The 15,661-nt window shown below is 49.9% G+C and overlaps 1 protein-coding gene across 1 annotated transcript; it reads right to left on the bottom strand.

Annotated features, from left to right (window-relative positions):
• Positions 1–6,897: 6,897 nt before the first annotated feature.
• Positions 6,898–15,374, bottom strand: LOC144278149 (glutathione S-transferase Mu 1-like). The gene is made up of 8 exons (XM_077839348.1): positions 15,221–15,374; positions 12,007–12,082; positions 10,097–10,161; positions 9,777–9,858; positions 9,573–9,673; positions 8,781–8,876; positions 8,589–8,699; positions 6,898–7,209 (listed from the first exon to the last, which is right to left on the bottom strand). The coding sequence occupies exons 1-8, from the start codon at positions 15,254–15,256 to the stop codon at positions 7,114–7,116; spliced, it is 663 nt and encodes a 220-aa protein (XP_077695474.1). The 5' UTR covers positions 15,257–15,374; the 3' UTR covers positions 6,898–7,113.
• Between the last annotated feature and the right edge of the window lie 287 nt (positions 15,375–15,661).

The raw sequence follows: 15,661 nt of genomic DNA, 5'->3' as shown, positions 1-15,661 counted from the left end.
AACCTCAGCACCCTGCACTTCTCTTCCTTGTTGCAGATTGGCCCTCATGATTAGCTGGCTCCCTTCCACACCATCTCCGATCTGGCAGAAGCAGCACAGGGACCAGAGACTGAACAGAGGGACAGCAGGTCTCTCCCAGCATTAGCCCTCCTGCTCTTCTGGGAGTCTTCTGAGTCTCTTCCCCTGCCTCTTGTGCCCAGTGCAGAAAGTGGGTGCAGTGATCCCCGAAAGCCATGTGTCACCTACTTGTCGTGGACGGTTTTTGTTCAGTGTTTGTACAGCACCTCACACAGAGGGGTCCTGGTCCATGACCGGGGCTGCTAGATACTCCTGCACTACAAATCATGCTATTTATTCTTAGAGCTACATATGCTCCAACTAAGCATGGACTTCAGCAGTCTGGTCAAAGGCAGATAAGTTTAGCTCCCCAACAGGCTTTCTCCGATTCTCCCAGTTGTACAGCATCTGCACTAGAGTTTAAATCATATCACCCAAGAAGATACACACCCTAGCATGCTTGGCTTTCTTTCCCTACTATTCTCCCTTTGCAAGTCTCACGTAGAAAGTTTTTCTTGTAGGTGCAATAAGATCAAGCCTGCAGAGCCAAGATGCTCCCCAAAAGCATGTACTGTTCTCCCAGGTTCTTCTAGCCAGGAGCAATGTAAGCAGTTATTAGGTAAAGGTTGTTTAATGGTCTGTAAAAAAAGTTCTTGACTACAAATAAAGTGATTGAAGCAACTGCTCTTTCCTAGCCCCTTTTAGGAGCTGACTTTGGAAGAGTCTTGGGACTAGGGGACAGCCTCTTACCCTCCCTCTTCCACGGACACTGGGGATGGTAAAATGGTTTTGCTGCAGTGGAGATTAAGATGAGGAAGGGGAGATGGGCATGTGTGTGTCAAGTTGTTTGGCACCCATCAAGCTGAACATTTCAATTTGGGGAAAATTCACAACCTAGTGAAGTGACTGACACTGAGCTAGCTACTAAAGAACTGGGTTATGAACTGCACAGAACCAGACGTCCTCAAGCCTTGAGTAGCTTACGCTCTACATTGTATGTGAAGCACTTTGTATTGGATGAGTGACCTCCCTCCCCATTGGCTCTGTGTGTATGGTGACTGGTGGACAGCAGCCTCTTTAAAGAGGGCATTTGTCTGTGCAACCTTAATCCATGCAGCTACTTAGGGTATGTCTACACTATGAAATTAGGTTGAATTTATAGAAGTTGTTTTTTTTAGAAATCGTTTTTATATAGTCAATTGTGTGTCCCCACACAAAATGCTCTAAGTGCATTAACTTGGTTGAGTGCTTCCACAGGACCGAGGTTAGCGTTGACTTCCGGAGCGTTGCACTGTGGGTAGCTATCCCACAGTTCCCGCAGTCTCCGCTGCCCATTGGTGCTAATGGGGCAGGTTCATGCGGTGGAACGCTGATTCTGTGCCTGGGAAACAAGCACAGACTGGTGGGACTGCATAGTGTTGTAGGTCTGGGATGATTCCCAGTGGCTGCAAAACTTTCACATGTGTAAGGGCACTTTCATGGAACTTTGTGACTTGCTTTCCCCTGCCCTGAAGCACCAGAATACCAAGATGAGAGCAGCCCTCAAAGTTGAGAAGTGAGTGGCAAAGCCCTGTGGAAGCTTGCAATGCCAAACAGCTACCGGTCAGTCAGGAATCAATTTGGAGTGGGCAAATCAACTGTGGGGCTGCTGTGATGCAAGTAGCCCACGCAATCAAAGATCTGCTGATATCAAGGGTAGTGACCCTGGGAAATGTGCAGGTCATAGTGGATGGCTTTGCTGCAATGGGATTCCCTAACCGTGGTGGGGCCATAGATGGAACCCATATCCCTATCTTGGCACCGGAGCACCAAGCTGGCGAGTACGTAAACCGCAAGGGGTACTTTTCAATAGTGCTGCAGGCACTGATGGATCACCAGGGACGTTTCACCAACATCAACATGGGATGGCCGGGAAAGGTACATGACGCTCAGGGCTTGAGGAACTCTGGTCTGTTTCAAAAGCTGCAGCAAGGGACTTTCTTCCCAGACCAGAAAATAACCATTGGGGATGTTGAAATGCCTATAGTTATCCTTAGGGACCCAGCCTACCCCTTAATGCCATGGCTCATGAAGCCATACACAGGCAGCCTGGACAGTAGTCAGGAGCTGTTCAACTACAGGCTGAGCAAGTGCAGAATGGTGGTAGAATGTGCATTTGGATGTTTAAAAGCACACTGGTGCAGTTTCCTGACTCAGTTAGACCTCAGCAAAACCAATATTCCCATTGTTATTACTGCTTGCTGTGCACGCCACAATATCCACACCTAGGGAGGTGGTGGAATCTCCTTCCTTAGAAGTTTTTAAGGTCAGGCTTGACAAAGCCCTGGCTGGGATGATTTAATTGGGGATGGGTCCTGCTTTTGAGCAGGGGGTTGGACTAGATGACCTCCTGAGGTCCCTTCCAACCCTGATATTCTATGATCTGTGAGAGTAAGGGGGAGATAGTTACGCGCAGCCAGACACGAGGGTGGTTAGAGGGCACAGTGCACATCAGAGAAGCTTTGAAAACCAGTTTCATGACTGGCCAGGCTACGGTGTGAAAGTTCAGTTTGTTTCTCCTTGATTAACCCCGCTGCCCCTTGGTTCACTCTACTTCCCTGTAAGCTAGCCACCCTCCCCTCCCCCCTTCGATCACCGCCTGCAGAGGCAATAAAGTCATTGTTGCTTCACATTCATGCATCCTTTATTAATTCATCACACAAATAGGGGGATAACTGCCAAGGTAGCCAGGGAGGGGTGGTGAAGGAGGGAAGCACCGGGTGGGGTGGTGGAGGAGAGAAGGACAAGGCCACACAGCACTTTAAAACTTATTGAATGCCAGCCTTCTCTTGCTTGGGCAATCCTCTGGGGTGGAGTGGCTGGGTGGTCGGCGGCCCCCCCCACTGCATTCTTGGGCATCTGGGTGAGGAGGCTATGGTTGTTGGGGAGGAGGGTGGTTGGTTACACAGAGGCTGTACAAGCGGTCTGTGCTCTAGCTGCCTTTCCTGCAGCTCAACCATATGCTGGAGCATATTAGTTTGATCCTCCAGCAGCCTCAGCATTGAATCCTGCCTCCTCTCATCACGCTGCCGCTGCCTATCATCTTCAGCCCACCACCTCTCCTCTCGTTCATTTTGTGCTTTCCTGCACTCTGACGTCTGCCTCCATGCATTCCTCTGTGCTCAGTATGGGAGGACAGCATGAGGTCAGAGAATATTTCATCACGAGTGCGTTTTTTTTTTGCCTTCTAATCTTTGCTAGCCTCTGGGAAGGAGAAGATCCTGTGATCCTTGAAACACATGCAGCTGGTGGAGAAAAAAAAAGGGACAGTGGTATTTAAAAAGACATTTTATAGAACAATGGGTACACTTTCACAGTAAACCTGGCTGTTAACATTACATACATAGCACATGTGCTTTCGTTCCAAGGTCACATTTTGCCTCCCCACACCGCATGGCTAACCCCTCCCACCACTGCGTGGCTAACAGCAGTGAACATTTCTGTTCAGCCACAGGCAAACAGCCCAGAAGGAACAGGCACCTCTGAATGTCCCCTTAAGCAAAGCACCCTATTTCAACCAGGTGACCATGAATGATATCACTCTCCTGAGGATAGAGAGATAAAGAATGGATGTTGTTTGAATGCCAGCAAACATACACTACAATGCTTTGTTCTGCAATGATTCCTGACTACGTGCAACTGGCCTGGCATGGTAAAGTGTCCTACCATCGTGGACGGAATAAGGCTGCCCTCCCCAGAAACCTTTTGCAAAGGCTTTGGGAGAACTCCATGAAGCTCTCCTGGATGATGTCCGCTCCATCCCCAGACATGTTAACAGACTTTTCCAGTAGCTGTACTGGCCGCGAATGCCAGGGCAAATTAATCATTAAACATGCTTGCTTTTAAACCATGTATACTATTTAAAAAGGTACACTCACCAGAGGTCCCTTTTCTGCCTGGCAGGTCTGGGAGGCAGCCTTGGGTGGGTTCGAGGGGTACTGGCTCCAGGTCCAGGATGAGAAACAGTTCCTGGCTGTCTGGAAAACTGGTTTCTCTGCTTGCTTTGCTGTGAGCTATCATCTTCCTGGTCCCCAAAACCTGCTTCCGTGTTGCCTCCCCCTCCATTGACAGAGTCAAAGCACACGGCTGGGGTAGTGGTGGCTGAACCTCCTAAAATGGCATGCAGTTCATCATAGAAGCGGCATGTTTGGGGCTTTGACCTGGAGTGGCCGTTTGCCTCTCTGGTAGGCTTCCCTCAGCTCCTTAAGTTTCACGCAGCACTGCTTTGGGTCCCTGTTATGGCCTCTGTCCTTCATGCCCTGGGAGATTTTGACAAATGTTTTGGCATTTCGAAAACTGGAACATAGTTCTGATAGCACGGATTCCTCTCCCCATACAGCGATCAGATCCCGTACCTCCCATTGGGTCCATGCTGGACCTCTTTTGCGATTCTGGGACTCCATCATGGTCACCTCTGCTGATGAACTCTGCACTCACCTGCTGCTTGCCATGCTGGCCAAACAGGAAATGAGATTCAAAAGTTCACAGGCCTTTTCCTGTCTACCTGGACAGCGCATCTGAGTTGAGAGTGCTGTCCAGAGTGGTCACAATGGAGCACTCTGGGTTAGCTCCCGGAGGCCAATACCATCGAATTGCATACACATTACCCAAAAGTTGACCCAGCAAGGCCGATTTCAGTGCTCATCCCCTTGTCGGGGGTGGAGTAAAGAAATCGATTTTAAGAGCCCTTTAAGTTGAAAAAAATGGCTGTGTCATGTGGACGGGTGCAGGGTTAAATCGATCTAACGCTGCTAAATTCAACCTCAACTCCTAGTGTAGACCAGGGCTTAGAGCCTTGATGCAAAACAAGGCCATGCCCAATGCCTTATCTCTGGCTGCTTGTTAAGCCAGCTGCATGATTCTAGAGAATTAGGGTGAAGCTATGTAATCAGGCCAATTGATGTTTCCTAGACAGGGTGGATAAAAATCAATGATTAAAAAAACCTTTTGATTTAAATCAGCTTTTTTTGATAAAATGCTTTTTTTTGGTGGGGGGGAGGGGGCGGAAACTATTTCAAGATAGTATTAACTAAGATACATTAGAGCTCATATCTCATCATGGAAGAGGGATTATAAATTCTAATTCTAGAGTATGAGACAATATATTCATGTAATGTTTAAGAAAAGTTTTGTAAATGAGTTCCAATAGTTCATGGATTAGGGACCCAATTTTATGGGGTTCCAGGAGCTTCTGTATAGAAAGATTAGCCTAAATCATTTATCAACCCAATGGGACTCAGTGCTCAGTCTAGAAGATACCATCAGAGATGCTTAGTTTTGCAGTTCTCAAACTGGATTTGTGTCTCCAGAGGTAACATGCTTTTTAACAGCAAAAATGTTTTTAAATAAATAGAGAGGTGAGAAATAACAGACCTCAACTCTATTTGTTCCTCTGCAAATTTGTGTACAAAGAGTCAGTCCTTTACCTATCTCTAAAAGGTGCAAAGTTTCAAAAAGTTCAATGAATAGAAGATTGTTGGGGGCAGAATAGATCTGGACAAGGAGAAGAAGTCTGGATATAAATGTGAGAAGCGAGGGACTTATGCTTGTTTTGTTAAATTATATATCTGCTGTTGAAGAAAAAATCCAGAATACTTAATGTTGTTTTAGTTAAATAAAACAATTTAAATGTCTGGTGATGTTCTCCTCCTAATACAGCATGGCAAGAAAATCCTCCAAATATTAATAATTAACCTGTTGAATTGGAGATATTTATGCCAAGTCATTGGGAGGTGAACTATCTGCTTCAATTACTTTTGGTAAAGGAAATAACCAAACAATCGTTCATTTTCTGACCCAGTATAGCTGTAAAAAACTATCTGAAAAGTTTTCAAAATAAATTACTGTTTAAAAATGTATAGTGTGTACCTTCTAAAAATGAAACCACAACTCAGATTGTAGAAGAATATGTATGAAGGTTATAACCACCAACAAGAATGCACTTATGTAGAAAACCATGATTAAATCAAGTCTTCCTGACTAGTGGTTTAAATCAAATCCACCCTGTTCCTAGACCAGTCCATCTACACCCAGGCTAGACATAGCTTCCCTTCTTCCAGAACATTAAAGCAGATCTAGATCACTGGGGCCTTGACAACCTGTTTACTGATGTAGTATTAAGTCTTTCACCAACAGCTGGACTTTCCCAAACCCCCAGTTTACTAAAGCTACCTAATGCTATTTAAACTAAGTATCTGCAGAGGAATTGATGGGGCACAGGAAACCTCCCCTGCAAGTTCAGATGATGCTGGTCCTTGAGTTGCCAGAGCCATGGAAACCCAGCCTGCGGCATCACTCCTCCACATAACCTCTAAAGCCATGGACATCAGGGTAGAGTACTGCAGGAAAGTGGTTGGTTGCCAGGAGACAAGGCTTTTAAGCACCAACAAGGATGGAATGGGAAAAAGGCCAGAGCCTCTTCCCTTGGAGAGGATCTACAGTAACAGCAGCCCCCTAAATCCACTAAGCAACACGGATCGGCACCAAATGAGTCTCAGGCTGTTAGCTTGGTTCAGACACCTCTCAGCCTAAAGTTCACCCTTGCCACCCAGGCAGGTGTATCACCAGCACAATTCTCCCATGAGCAGGGATTGGAGGAAATGGGGTCATGTTCCACCTCTGCCACTCCACTGACAACTGCAGAAGCATAAAAGTCAAGGCAGAATTTGGTCTTAATGCCCTGTAGGAGACGTGATGGGGTGCTGGGTACATGGCTATTCCCAGCTGTGTTAACTGAACAGACACGGGGAAGAGGCTGGTTTCCTCCCAGGGAGGCTACAGCAGTTCAGCAAGAGGGAGCCATTGTGCAATTACTAAACATTTTATTGGCTGGGCATTTCAGAGTAGGGTTACTACACACGTTTAGTGATGGTTCCACTGAGAGCAATTCACTAAAGCTGCCACTTAACAGAGTCAACCATTCACCCCCTCACAACATCCGATCTGAGGGAGTCCATACACAAACAGCAAGTGGGGGCTCTGGATTATTCCTCTCCAGCCCCTCCCCTCCACACAAATCTACTTCTTCTGGTTGCTCCATTTGGCCATCCTGTTGTTGATGGGAGTCTTCATGAAGCGGCTAGAGCTCATATAGACTGCAATCTTCTCCAGGGCCTGGGGGGGGGAGGAGAGAGCAGAGGAAGAGCCCTGAGCAGAGGGAAGACACAGTCTGCTTCCCAGACCACCTCACAACACAGCCTCAACCCCCTGAAACATGAACATGAAGCCTAAGCCTCTTCTGGGCCACACCAAAGGAGGTTCCCTTTGCCCCCGGGTCAGGAGTCTGATCAGTGTTATGTCTAGCAAGCCCGAGGAACCAGTTATACCTGATGGCATGGTTGGACATTTTCTGCCCTACTCCTTTGTGCTGCTCAAGGAGTGACCACACGCCTAACTAGATAGGGTTTCCCCCAGCACTGAAGAGTGGTGAACCTCTGAGTGCAAAGTTGGCTCCTGTACTTCCCCCCTACAGTCCCCAGGGCAGGAGTGGCCAGAGCATGTCCTCTGTTTTAAGATAACCTTTTAGGGACTGTTGCCTCCTGCCACAAGTTAGAGAAGTGCTGCTCTCTGCTCTGGCCAGGCCAAAGGTAGGAATCCATAACCAGCTCCTGGATACTGCCTTGTACCTTGGCAGGCTGGAGGCTGGCCCATTGCTCCTGATCCACATACGAGGACTCTCTCTTGCTTCACCAAAGCTATGGCTGAAGTCAGGCAGGAATAATACAGCAAACTAATAATGGCAGGTATGGACTTTCTGTCCCAGCGCCTATTTCCCCCTGGAGCCAGTGCCTGCCATTTCAGCCATTTCTAGAGCAGCTCATGACCAACAACCTACGGAGCAAGGGCTAAGCAGAACAGGAGCAAGTGCGCTTTGGGAATCCCAAGAGACATTGCTTAGGAGAGCTCACAGGGTAGGAGTGTTCTGTCCCAGCTTGCCAGTGCCACCTGAAGAGTGTCTGCCAAGATCACCAAGCAAGCAGGGCACCAAGAAGTGGCTACCTCTCCATTAGAGAAGGAGGTAGCCAGTCCTCAGAGGCCAGCAGAGAGCCCATCAGATACATGGCCAAGGAGAGAGACTCCCTTTCTCTCAGAGGAAGGCCTCAGAGTCAGGGCTGAAGCACATCTATAGAGCACTGGGGAGGGGGAGAAACCTGTGTGGCTACAGAGCAGAGGGGACTTCACTCTCTCCAGAGTTGTCAGACTGCCCCTCTCTGGCACCAATAGGGCAGACATCTCCATTACCACCAGAAGCACTAACAAGTACTTGTTAGCAATAACTCCGGCAGCTGCTGTATCTGTTAGAGAATGAACTCTTTGCCTGTTGCTAGAAGCTTGGGAGGCCAAGTTCTCTGCAAAGGAGTTAATGTTTACAGCTGGAATGGAGAAACTGGTCACACCAAGCGGAATGGGTCACAGCCCCATGCCCCCGCGGCAAGCTGGGCGTTCCCTGGGTAACCAGAGTCGTGCGTTACAGGAGTCAGGGCAAACCTCACCTCAAAGCGGTCTAGAAAATCCTTCAGGTTTTGGAATTGATCCAGGCACTTGGGCTCAAGCATGCGGTTCTGGTCCAGGACGTCGTACATGAGAAAGTCAACAAAAGTGATCTGGAGACAGAGAGACAGAGGTGATACAGGGCAGTAGAGTTTGTTCCCATGCCCCCCCCCAATCGCACCCCCACCATGTACCTTCTCCCCAGCAAACCACTTCCTCTTCCCCAGGAACTGGGAGAACAGCTTCAGCTTCCCGGGCAGCTGCTCCAAGTAGCCAGGCTTCAGTTTCTCCTGCAGAGAGGAAGAGGGAAAGATTTCAGAGACAGCTGTGGATTAGACCAAGGCAACCCTGTGCCCACCCAAGCTACAGTAAATTCTTCTAGTGGGAAGGGCACCTAGATTCCTATTATGACAATGGCAAACTAAGGCCCGGTCTACACTGTGGGGGGGATCGACCTAAGATACACAACTTCAGCTACGAGAATAGCGTAGCTGAAGTCGACGCATCTTAGGTCGACTTCCCTCGTGTCCTCACAGTGCAGGGTCGACGGCCGCCGCTCCCCCGTCGACTCTGCTTCCGCCTCTCGCCGTGGTGGAGTACAGGAGTCGACGGCAGAGCAATCAGGGATTGATTTATCGTGTCTACACTAGACGTGATAAATAGATCCCCGATAGTGATCGATCACTACCTGCCGATCCGACGGCTAGTGTAGACGTACCCTAAGGGTGAGCAGCATCAAGCTTCAGGGCAGGTCACCTGGGAGGGCCAGGAAGGAATCCCCCAGGTACAGCATTATGCAAGTGACAGAGACCATTATTCACTTTCCCTGAAGGATTAAGTATTGGACCAGAAAAAGAATACCAGCTAAATGGACCCAATCTAGTAAGGAAAACCCTGTGGTGCCAATAGCATTATGCTGGAGTGGGATTTGCGTGGCATCAACAGGGTCTTGTTGCAGCCCCCCAGGACACCATGGATGAACTCACAAAGTCAGGATTGTAGCAGATCATTACGAGGCTCATACGGAAATCCATGGCCTGGTTCTCCAGCATGTCCACTCGCAGCATCTCCTCCTCTGTCTCGCCACCTGTGAGACGGAACAAATGTCAGAGTGCTCACTGGCAGCTACCCAGTCAAATCCCAGTCCCTTGATCATTAGTGAGGTCCAGACCTCCCCCACTGATACTCACACAACTTGTGCTTGCGGGCAATGTACCGGAGGATGGCATTGCTCTGCGTAAGCTTGTTCTTGCCATCAATGAGGTAGGGCAGCTGGAAGGGCAGTCAGAGGCAGGGTTAGTAAGCAACCTCTTCCCACTTCTCCGGCTCCCACACTCCCCCATCTGGACACACTCCCGGACTCTTCATTGCCTCCCTGCTACAGCTGCACAAGAACCCCACTGATACCCCAGCATTGGTCCCCACCCAGAATCCATCTTGATCAGTGAAACCCCCAAACCCACCACACCCTCAGGGTGCCTGCCCACCCACCCAGAGCAATTCTACATACATTTGGGAAATCCAGTCCCAGCTTCTCCTTCTCATTAATCCACTGGCTTTTGTCATAGTCTGGAGCTGGAAGGAGAACAGAAGGTCGATCACAGGCCACTGCCAAAATATCCACCTAATTCCTTCCCCTGGCATCTTAGGGCAGCATGCCACACACTTGTGGTGCAGATTCTCCGTGGTGCTGAGCAACATCAGCTCACTGAAGGCAGAGAACATACCAGGGGCTCAGCACTCCTGAAAGTCAGGTCCTAAGTCAAAGATGGCCTGAGCCTGAATTCTTCCAGGCCAGCTCTCTTCCAGCCATCAAGTAGCCATGTCTACACAAGAAGGCTGCTTTGGTGGTTTAACCTGGTGTAGGTTAAACTGGTGCAAAAAGCTGCATGGCTCTCCTTTACTTTGGTTTAAGTCAGGTATATTTCATTTTAGCATAAATATAAGCCTGGTCTGAACTGAAATCAAAAGGTCTACATAGCCCTTTGCACCAGTTTAGCTAAGCCAGTTTAAAAAAATTGCACCCTAAGACAGATACAGTTTTCTTTAGAACAGGTGCACAGTTTCAGGACCTGTTGTAATTTGAACCGGCTGCCAATTAACTTGAGTCCACCCTGTTTATTATTTACAACTCTGTCAATAACTTAACTCAAAGTCCACTGTCAGCCAAACTCAACTTGCAGTGCATCCAAAAACTCTGGCCTGGATAACAAGCGTGGAACTACACCTGCTGGGAATACAGGTTAAAAGAGCCTACACCAGATAAGAGGAAATAAGCCTTCTCGGTTTCTAAAGGGCAATGTTGAGTACAAAACCTCACAGCCAACTGGGGCTTTATTTGGCAGATAAGAGCAGTCATCCATGCACACTTACTGCCCCTAACGTGAGATGGGGCAGTCCCATGAGCTCTCCACAACCCTATGCAACACGTTAGAGCACAATGCAGGGCATTCTCCATCTAGTTGGTCGTCCTCTGCGGTTTCAGCTTGGTAGAATGTGGAGACGAGTTAGAATTTGGCCAGGGCACGAGGAGAACACGAAAGGCGTTTTCACACCAAGAGAAAGTGTTCTTACCACAAGTTAAAATCCTAGTGACGACAGACATGGCAGTTGTAGTTTTAACTCAACCTGTCGACCAATGGTAAAGACTAGAGGGGAGTCTGGTGTTTAAGTCTATTTGTTACCTTACATTAGGACGACAACTGCCTTAACTAGGAAGTGAAGGCAACTAGAGTTAGCCAACCCAGATAAACACTTTTTGCAGGGTGACATGCCCAAATCACTACTGGCACTCAGTGGAGCACTTGGGATTTGCTGAGAGCTAGGAGTAGGTGTTTGAGCAGAATGGTAAAACAGGACGCAGTCCTGAAATTAATGAATTAAGAGTCATCTCTAATGACCTAGCCACTAGGAAACACCAGGCTAGACATCAGAGGATTAGCAGCTCTACGCTGGCTCAGGCCTCATTGGTACATTGGTTAATCCAGCCCTGACTACATGGTTTGTCAGATACCAATCCAACAGCCAAGGACTGTGGGATCCACTCCCTACTTCCTTAGCGTAAACATTACCCCATCAAACACCAGGTCAGCATGTTGCAGCACATGACCCTCTGGAATGCATGGCACGCCACTGAAGGAGATTCATGCTAAGAATTTCTTGTGGGACCAGGAAGCCCCTTTACTCTCTGGAAACTCAGACTGCACAGAGCTGGGACTAGTCCAAGTCAGCCCGGCAAAAAAACCCCTCAAAACTACCAGCAGGCTCACTAGAGCCTTTTGCCTAGGCAAGGGAAAGGGGTGCCTCTGTAGAGCCAGGAACAGAACTCCTACACAAACCAGCAATTCCTGGCCCCTTTGCATGCTTTCCACTCAGTGTGCCAGGGGAGGGCTAGCTTTGCTCCCTGCCTGCAGCACTCACCTTCCCCACAGCTGTACATCTTGTCCTCATATGCTGTGCCCGTGTATTCCAGCAGCAGTCGGATGGAGTGAGCAAGCTGCAGGGAGAAGACCATGGCAACGTGAGAGCCTGCATGTATCCGTGTTAGAGCAGGGAGGTTCTGACCTCAGGGGTCCAGGAGTCAAGTTAGCCATCAACTTTACCCAGAAGAGCCACAGGGGTGTGAATGCATAATTTCATATACTACAGTACTAGAGAGTCATACTGAGACAGTGTGACAGGAAACATCTCGTGACTATATTAGTCTCACAGCAAAACGACGGTGCAAGTATTAATTTATCGACTACAATCAGCTACCATAGCAGGAGCATCCTGATTGGTTAATAATTAAATCAGTGTTTTAATGTGCTGCAAAGAGCCACAGAAGACACGACAAAGAGTCACTGGCAGCCTGCAAGCCTGAGTCTGAGTCTTACTGGTCTAAAGTAATTAGACTAATAGAAGATTAGGGTTGCAAGAGGCCTCAAGAGGTCATCTAGGCCACCATCCCCACAGGCTCAGATCTGGCTCCCTGAGCTAGGGTCTCTGCAGCTTATAACATCCCACCACCTTCATCAAAGGAATCTCTTGGGGTTGAATTTCCAAGCTTTTTGGGGGGTGGGGTACAGGAGGCGAGGACCCATCACAGAGGGCAGCACTCATGTCACCCCTTGGTTTGTCTTTCAGGAGCCAGGTCACTGTGGTTGCAGCAACGAACGGGAGCAGTGACTTCTCCTCTTTCACCTGTCAGTACCCTCCCTGGTAACAGTCACTACAGCTCTTGTCCTCAAGTGCCTTAGACACCTCTTAGCCCATACAAAAGGCAGGTCAGTCTCACACATCCTTTACAGAAAGGAAAACTGAGGCACAGATTAAGATCTAGTGTCTAAAGAATGGTCTCTAATTTTGGGTGCCCAACGAGCATCACCTGAAGACCAGACCCCAGCCGTCACAAATCGGGAACTCAAACAATGGGAAAAACCCTGCATGAAGCCAACATTCCTGCCTGAGGACATGTCGTCAGTGAGAGGAGCCAGATTAGAACTCAGCACCCTGAGCAGCACCCTGCCCGCAGAGACAGGCAGCTCCACACTCCTGTCAGCTGCCCAGAAACATTACACCAGTTCCACCAACACCGAAGAGGCTGCATAACTCGCGGAGCTGTAGTAAGATGAAGCCCTGAAACAGAAACCCTTGGTATCAGAGGCCCAGTGGGAGGCCTAAAGCCTGAGCTAAAGGAATGGTCAAGACTCTGCTGACATAAAGCAAAGTTAAGCTGGGAGCCAGAGGCAGGCCCTGCTCACAGACGCTGGTAAGGAAAGGGCTGATGCTGCAAGAAGATACAGACCTAGAACGTCCTGGAGGCTAGATACCAGAACACACTGATACTTGCACGTTCCACACACATAACAAGGAACAGGCCAACCCATCCTACAGACAGGGGCAAAAGGGTACTATGATGGATGGGGTTGTTTTGTTCAAACCAACATGTACAAGGTGAGAGGCGGCACCTTGCTACGTAGAGAGGATGCACCTCAATACGTCAGGAATTATGTATAACTTGTTTGTACCTATGTATAAGATGCATCCCTGGGGCAGTGTCTTTGTCTGGCCTAGGGGGCAGTGGAGAGTCCCACCACTGACTGAGCTGGTCCACTGTCAGGGGGCACATATTCATAGTATGTCCTGTAGAGTCTACGGGGAACTATTACTGTGCTTTGTTTGACAATAAACCTGGCTAGGTGCCTTCGTACCTTCTCGGAGTCTGTGGTCATTGGGGGTTCTCTCGGGGTCTGCTGGGTCAGCTATCTGCAGAGCCAGGGCAGCACACAGAGGGAACACACGCATGCAGCCAACTGTTATCAACACTGAACAGAGCAGAACACCACACCGGTGGTGTCTGACAACACAAGGCAGGCTCAGACAAGGCCAGGCAGAGCAGTTTGGTGCCCAGTGCCAACCAAGCCTCAAAACCTACCACCCCCAGCTGCACACAGGGCTTGTACGTGTAACAGTTTTGCAATCCAGCCCTTCCCACATGGACACCGTGCAAGGCACGAGGGCTACAGCGCACAGCGCCACGTGCATGGGAGCAGGAGATGGCATGCTCAGGGGTAAGGCCGTTTCTGCCTTCCAGTGGCGTGGAACAGCTTGAGACCATCCCTGTTCTGAGCAGCCAGTTGTCCCCTTGGGGTGGGAAGGGAAATAGATAATGGAGCGAGATCTACCCGACCTCCAATCTTGAGTCAGGTGCTTTGGCCCTCTACTTGCCCCTTCCTCACTCTTCACTGTGGCGAGCGAACAGAGGCCACTTCCCCAACACCTGTCCCACTGCTCTGAAGCCGCCTATAGATCCCTAGAGACCCCTGGGCCAAAAGTGCGGGGCAACCTTATTTGGTTTTTCTGGGTGCTCATCTACAGAGACTCTTGCAAAAGCAGAGGACTCTGTTGAAAGCCATGCAGGAAAGCAGTGGGGCCCACAGGCTGCGTTCGCTGCAAGGAGGGGCAGGTGGGCTTCTGGGCATAATTCACAAGCAGGGGCAGCATCAGCTCCATCAATAGGGCCCAGCCAAATTCACAGCCCATTTTGGTCAAGTTCACAGTGCTAGGATTTTTTAAAACTGCAAGTTTCATGATTCCAGCTGTTTAAATCTGAAATGTCACAACGTTGTAGGGGTCCTGATCCAACAAGGGGGGGAGGGGGCAGTGGCAGTCACAAGGTTTGGGGGGGGCGGGCAGAGCTAGACAGCAGCCCAGAAGTAAGCATGGCACAGTAGGGCATGGCCACCCCTCGGTCTGCACCGCTGCTGGCAGGGGGCTGCCTTCAGAGCTGGGTGCCCAGCAAACAGCCGCTCTCCGACCACCCAGCTCTGCAGGCGGCTCAGAAGTAAGGGTGGCCATACCGTAACCCCTAAAGTTACCTTGTGACCCCCCCTGCAACTCCCCTTTGGGTCGGGGCCCCCAGGTTGAGACACGCTGGTCTCCCAGTGAGATCTGTGGAGCGGAGGGTAACAGCAAGCACACACACAGTGACACGTTTTTCCTGGCGGTGAATTTGGTGGGGCCCCACGCAGAGACAGGACCCGGAGAGTCAGGCCCAGGGGGGCCCATGGTTGCCCAGGGGAGGGAGAAGTGAAAACAGCAGCTTTTGCTAGACAGCCCCCCGGAGCCTGGGCTGTGGCACGGACTGACTCACCCCGCGGATGTCCCAGTACCCGAGAACCGCCGGCATCCTGCGCTGCTCTCCCTGGCGCTTTACGCTGCTGCTCCGGCGGCTGCACCTGGCACAGAACCGCTCACACTGGCGCCGCGGCACGTTTATAGTCTGCCCAGCAAGGGGCGCGGCTGCGGAGCAAAACCGAATTGGGCGGAAGGAGGGGGAGGGGTTTAAAGGGAACGCGCCGCCCGAATCGTTCTCGCCCGGCTTTTGTTTTACACGGGGCAGTGCCTTTTTAAATGAATCAACTCCCGGCAGGGGTGGAGCCTGGGCAGAAAGGGAGGAGGAGGGAGCGGCTGGAAAACGGCTCGAGCCGCTGGCAGAGGAGATGGGGCTCGAAGCAAGGGGACTGCACGGAGAGTGAATCCGAAGCCAAGCTCGCGCTCAGCCCCCCGGAAAACAGCGGGCCCGAGTCTCCTC

Source organism: Eretmochelys imbricata, chromosome 21 (assembly GCF_965152235.1).
Source record: "Eretmochelys imbricata isolate rEreImb1 chromosome 21, rEreImb1.hap1, whole genome shotgun sequence".
Classification (NCBI taxonomy): domain Eukaryota; kingdom Metazoa; phylum Chordata; order Testudines; family Cheloniidae; genus Eretmochelys; species Eretmochelys imbricata.
The sequence above is the reverse complement of the archived record's forward strand: the minus strand, read 5'-3'. Positions and strand labels throughout refer to the sequence as shown.

Coding starts and splice junctions, on each gene's coding strand:
- LOC144278149 (XM_077839348.1), bottom strand. CDS start 15,256: ATGCCGGCGGTTCTCGGGTACTGGGACATCCGCGGG. Junction 8,877..9,572: donor TCTGCTACAATCCTGACTTT/GTGAGTTCATCC, acceptor TCCTCTCTGCAG/GAGAAACTGAAGCCTGGCTA. Junction 7,210..8,588: donor ATTTTCTAGACCGCTTTGAG/GTGAGGTTTGCC, acceptor TCCCCCCCCCAG/GCCCTGGAGAAGATTGCAGT.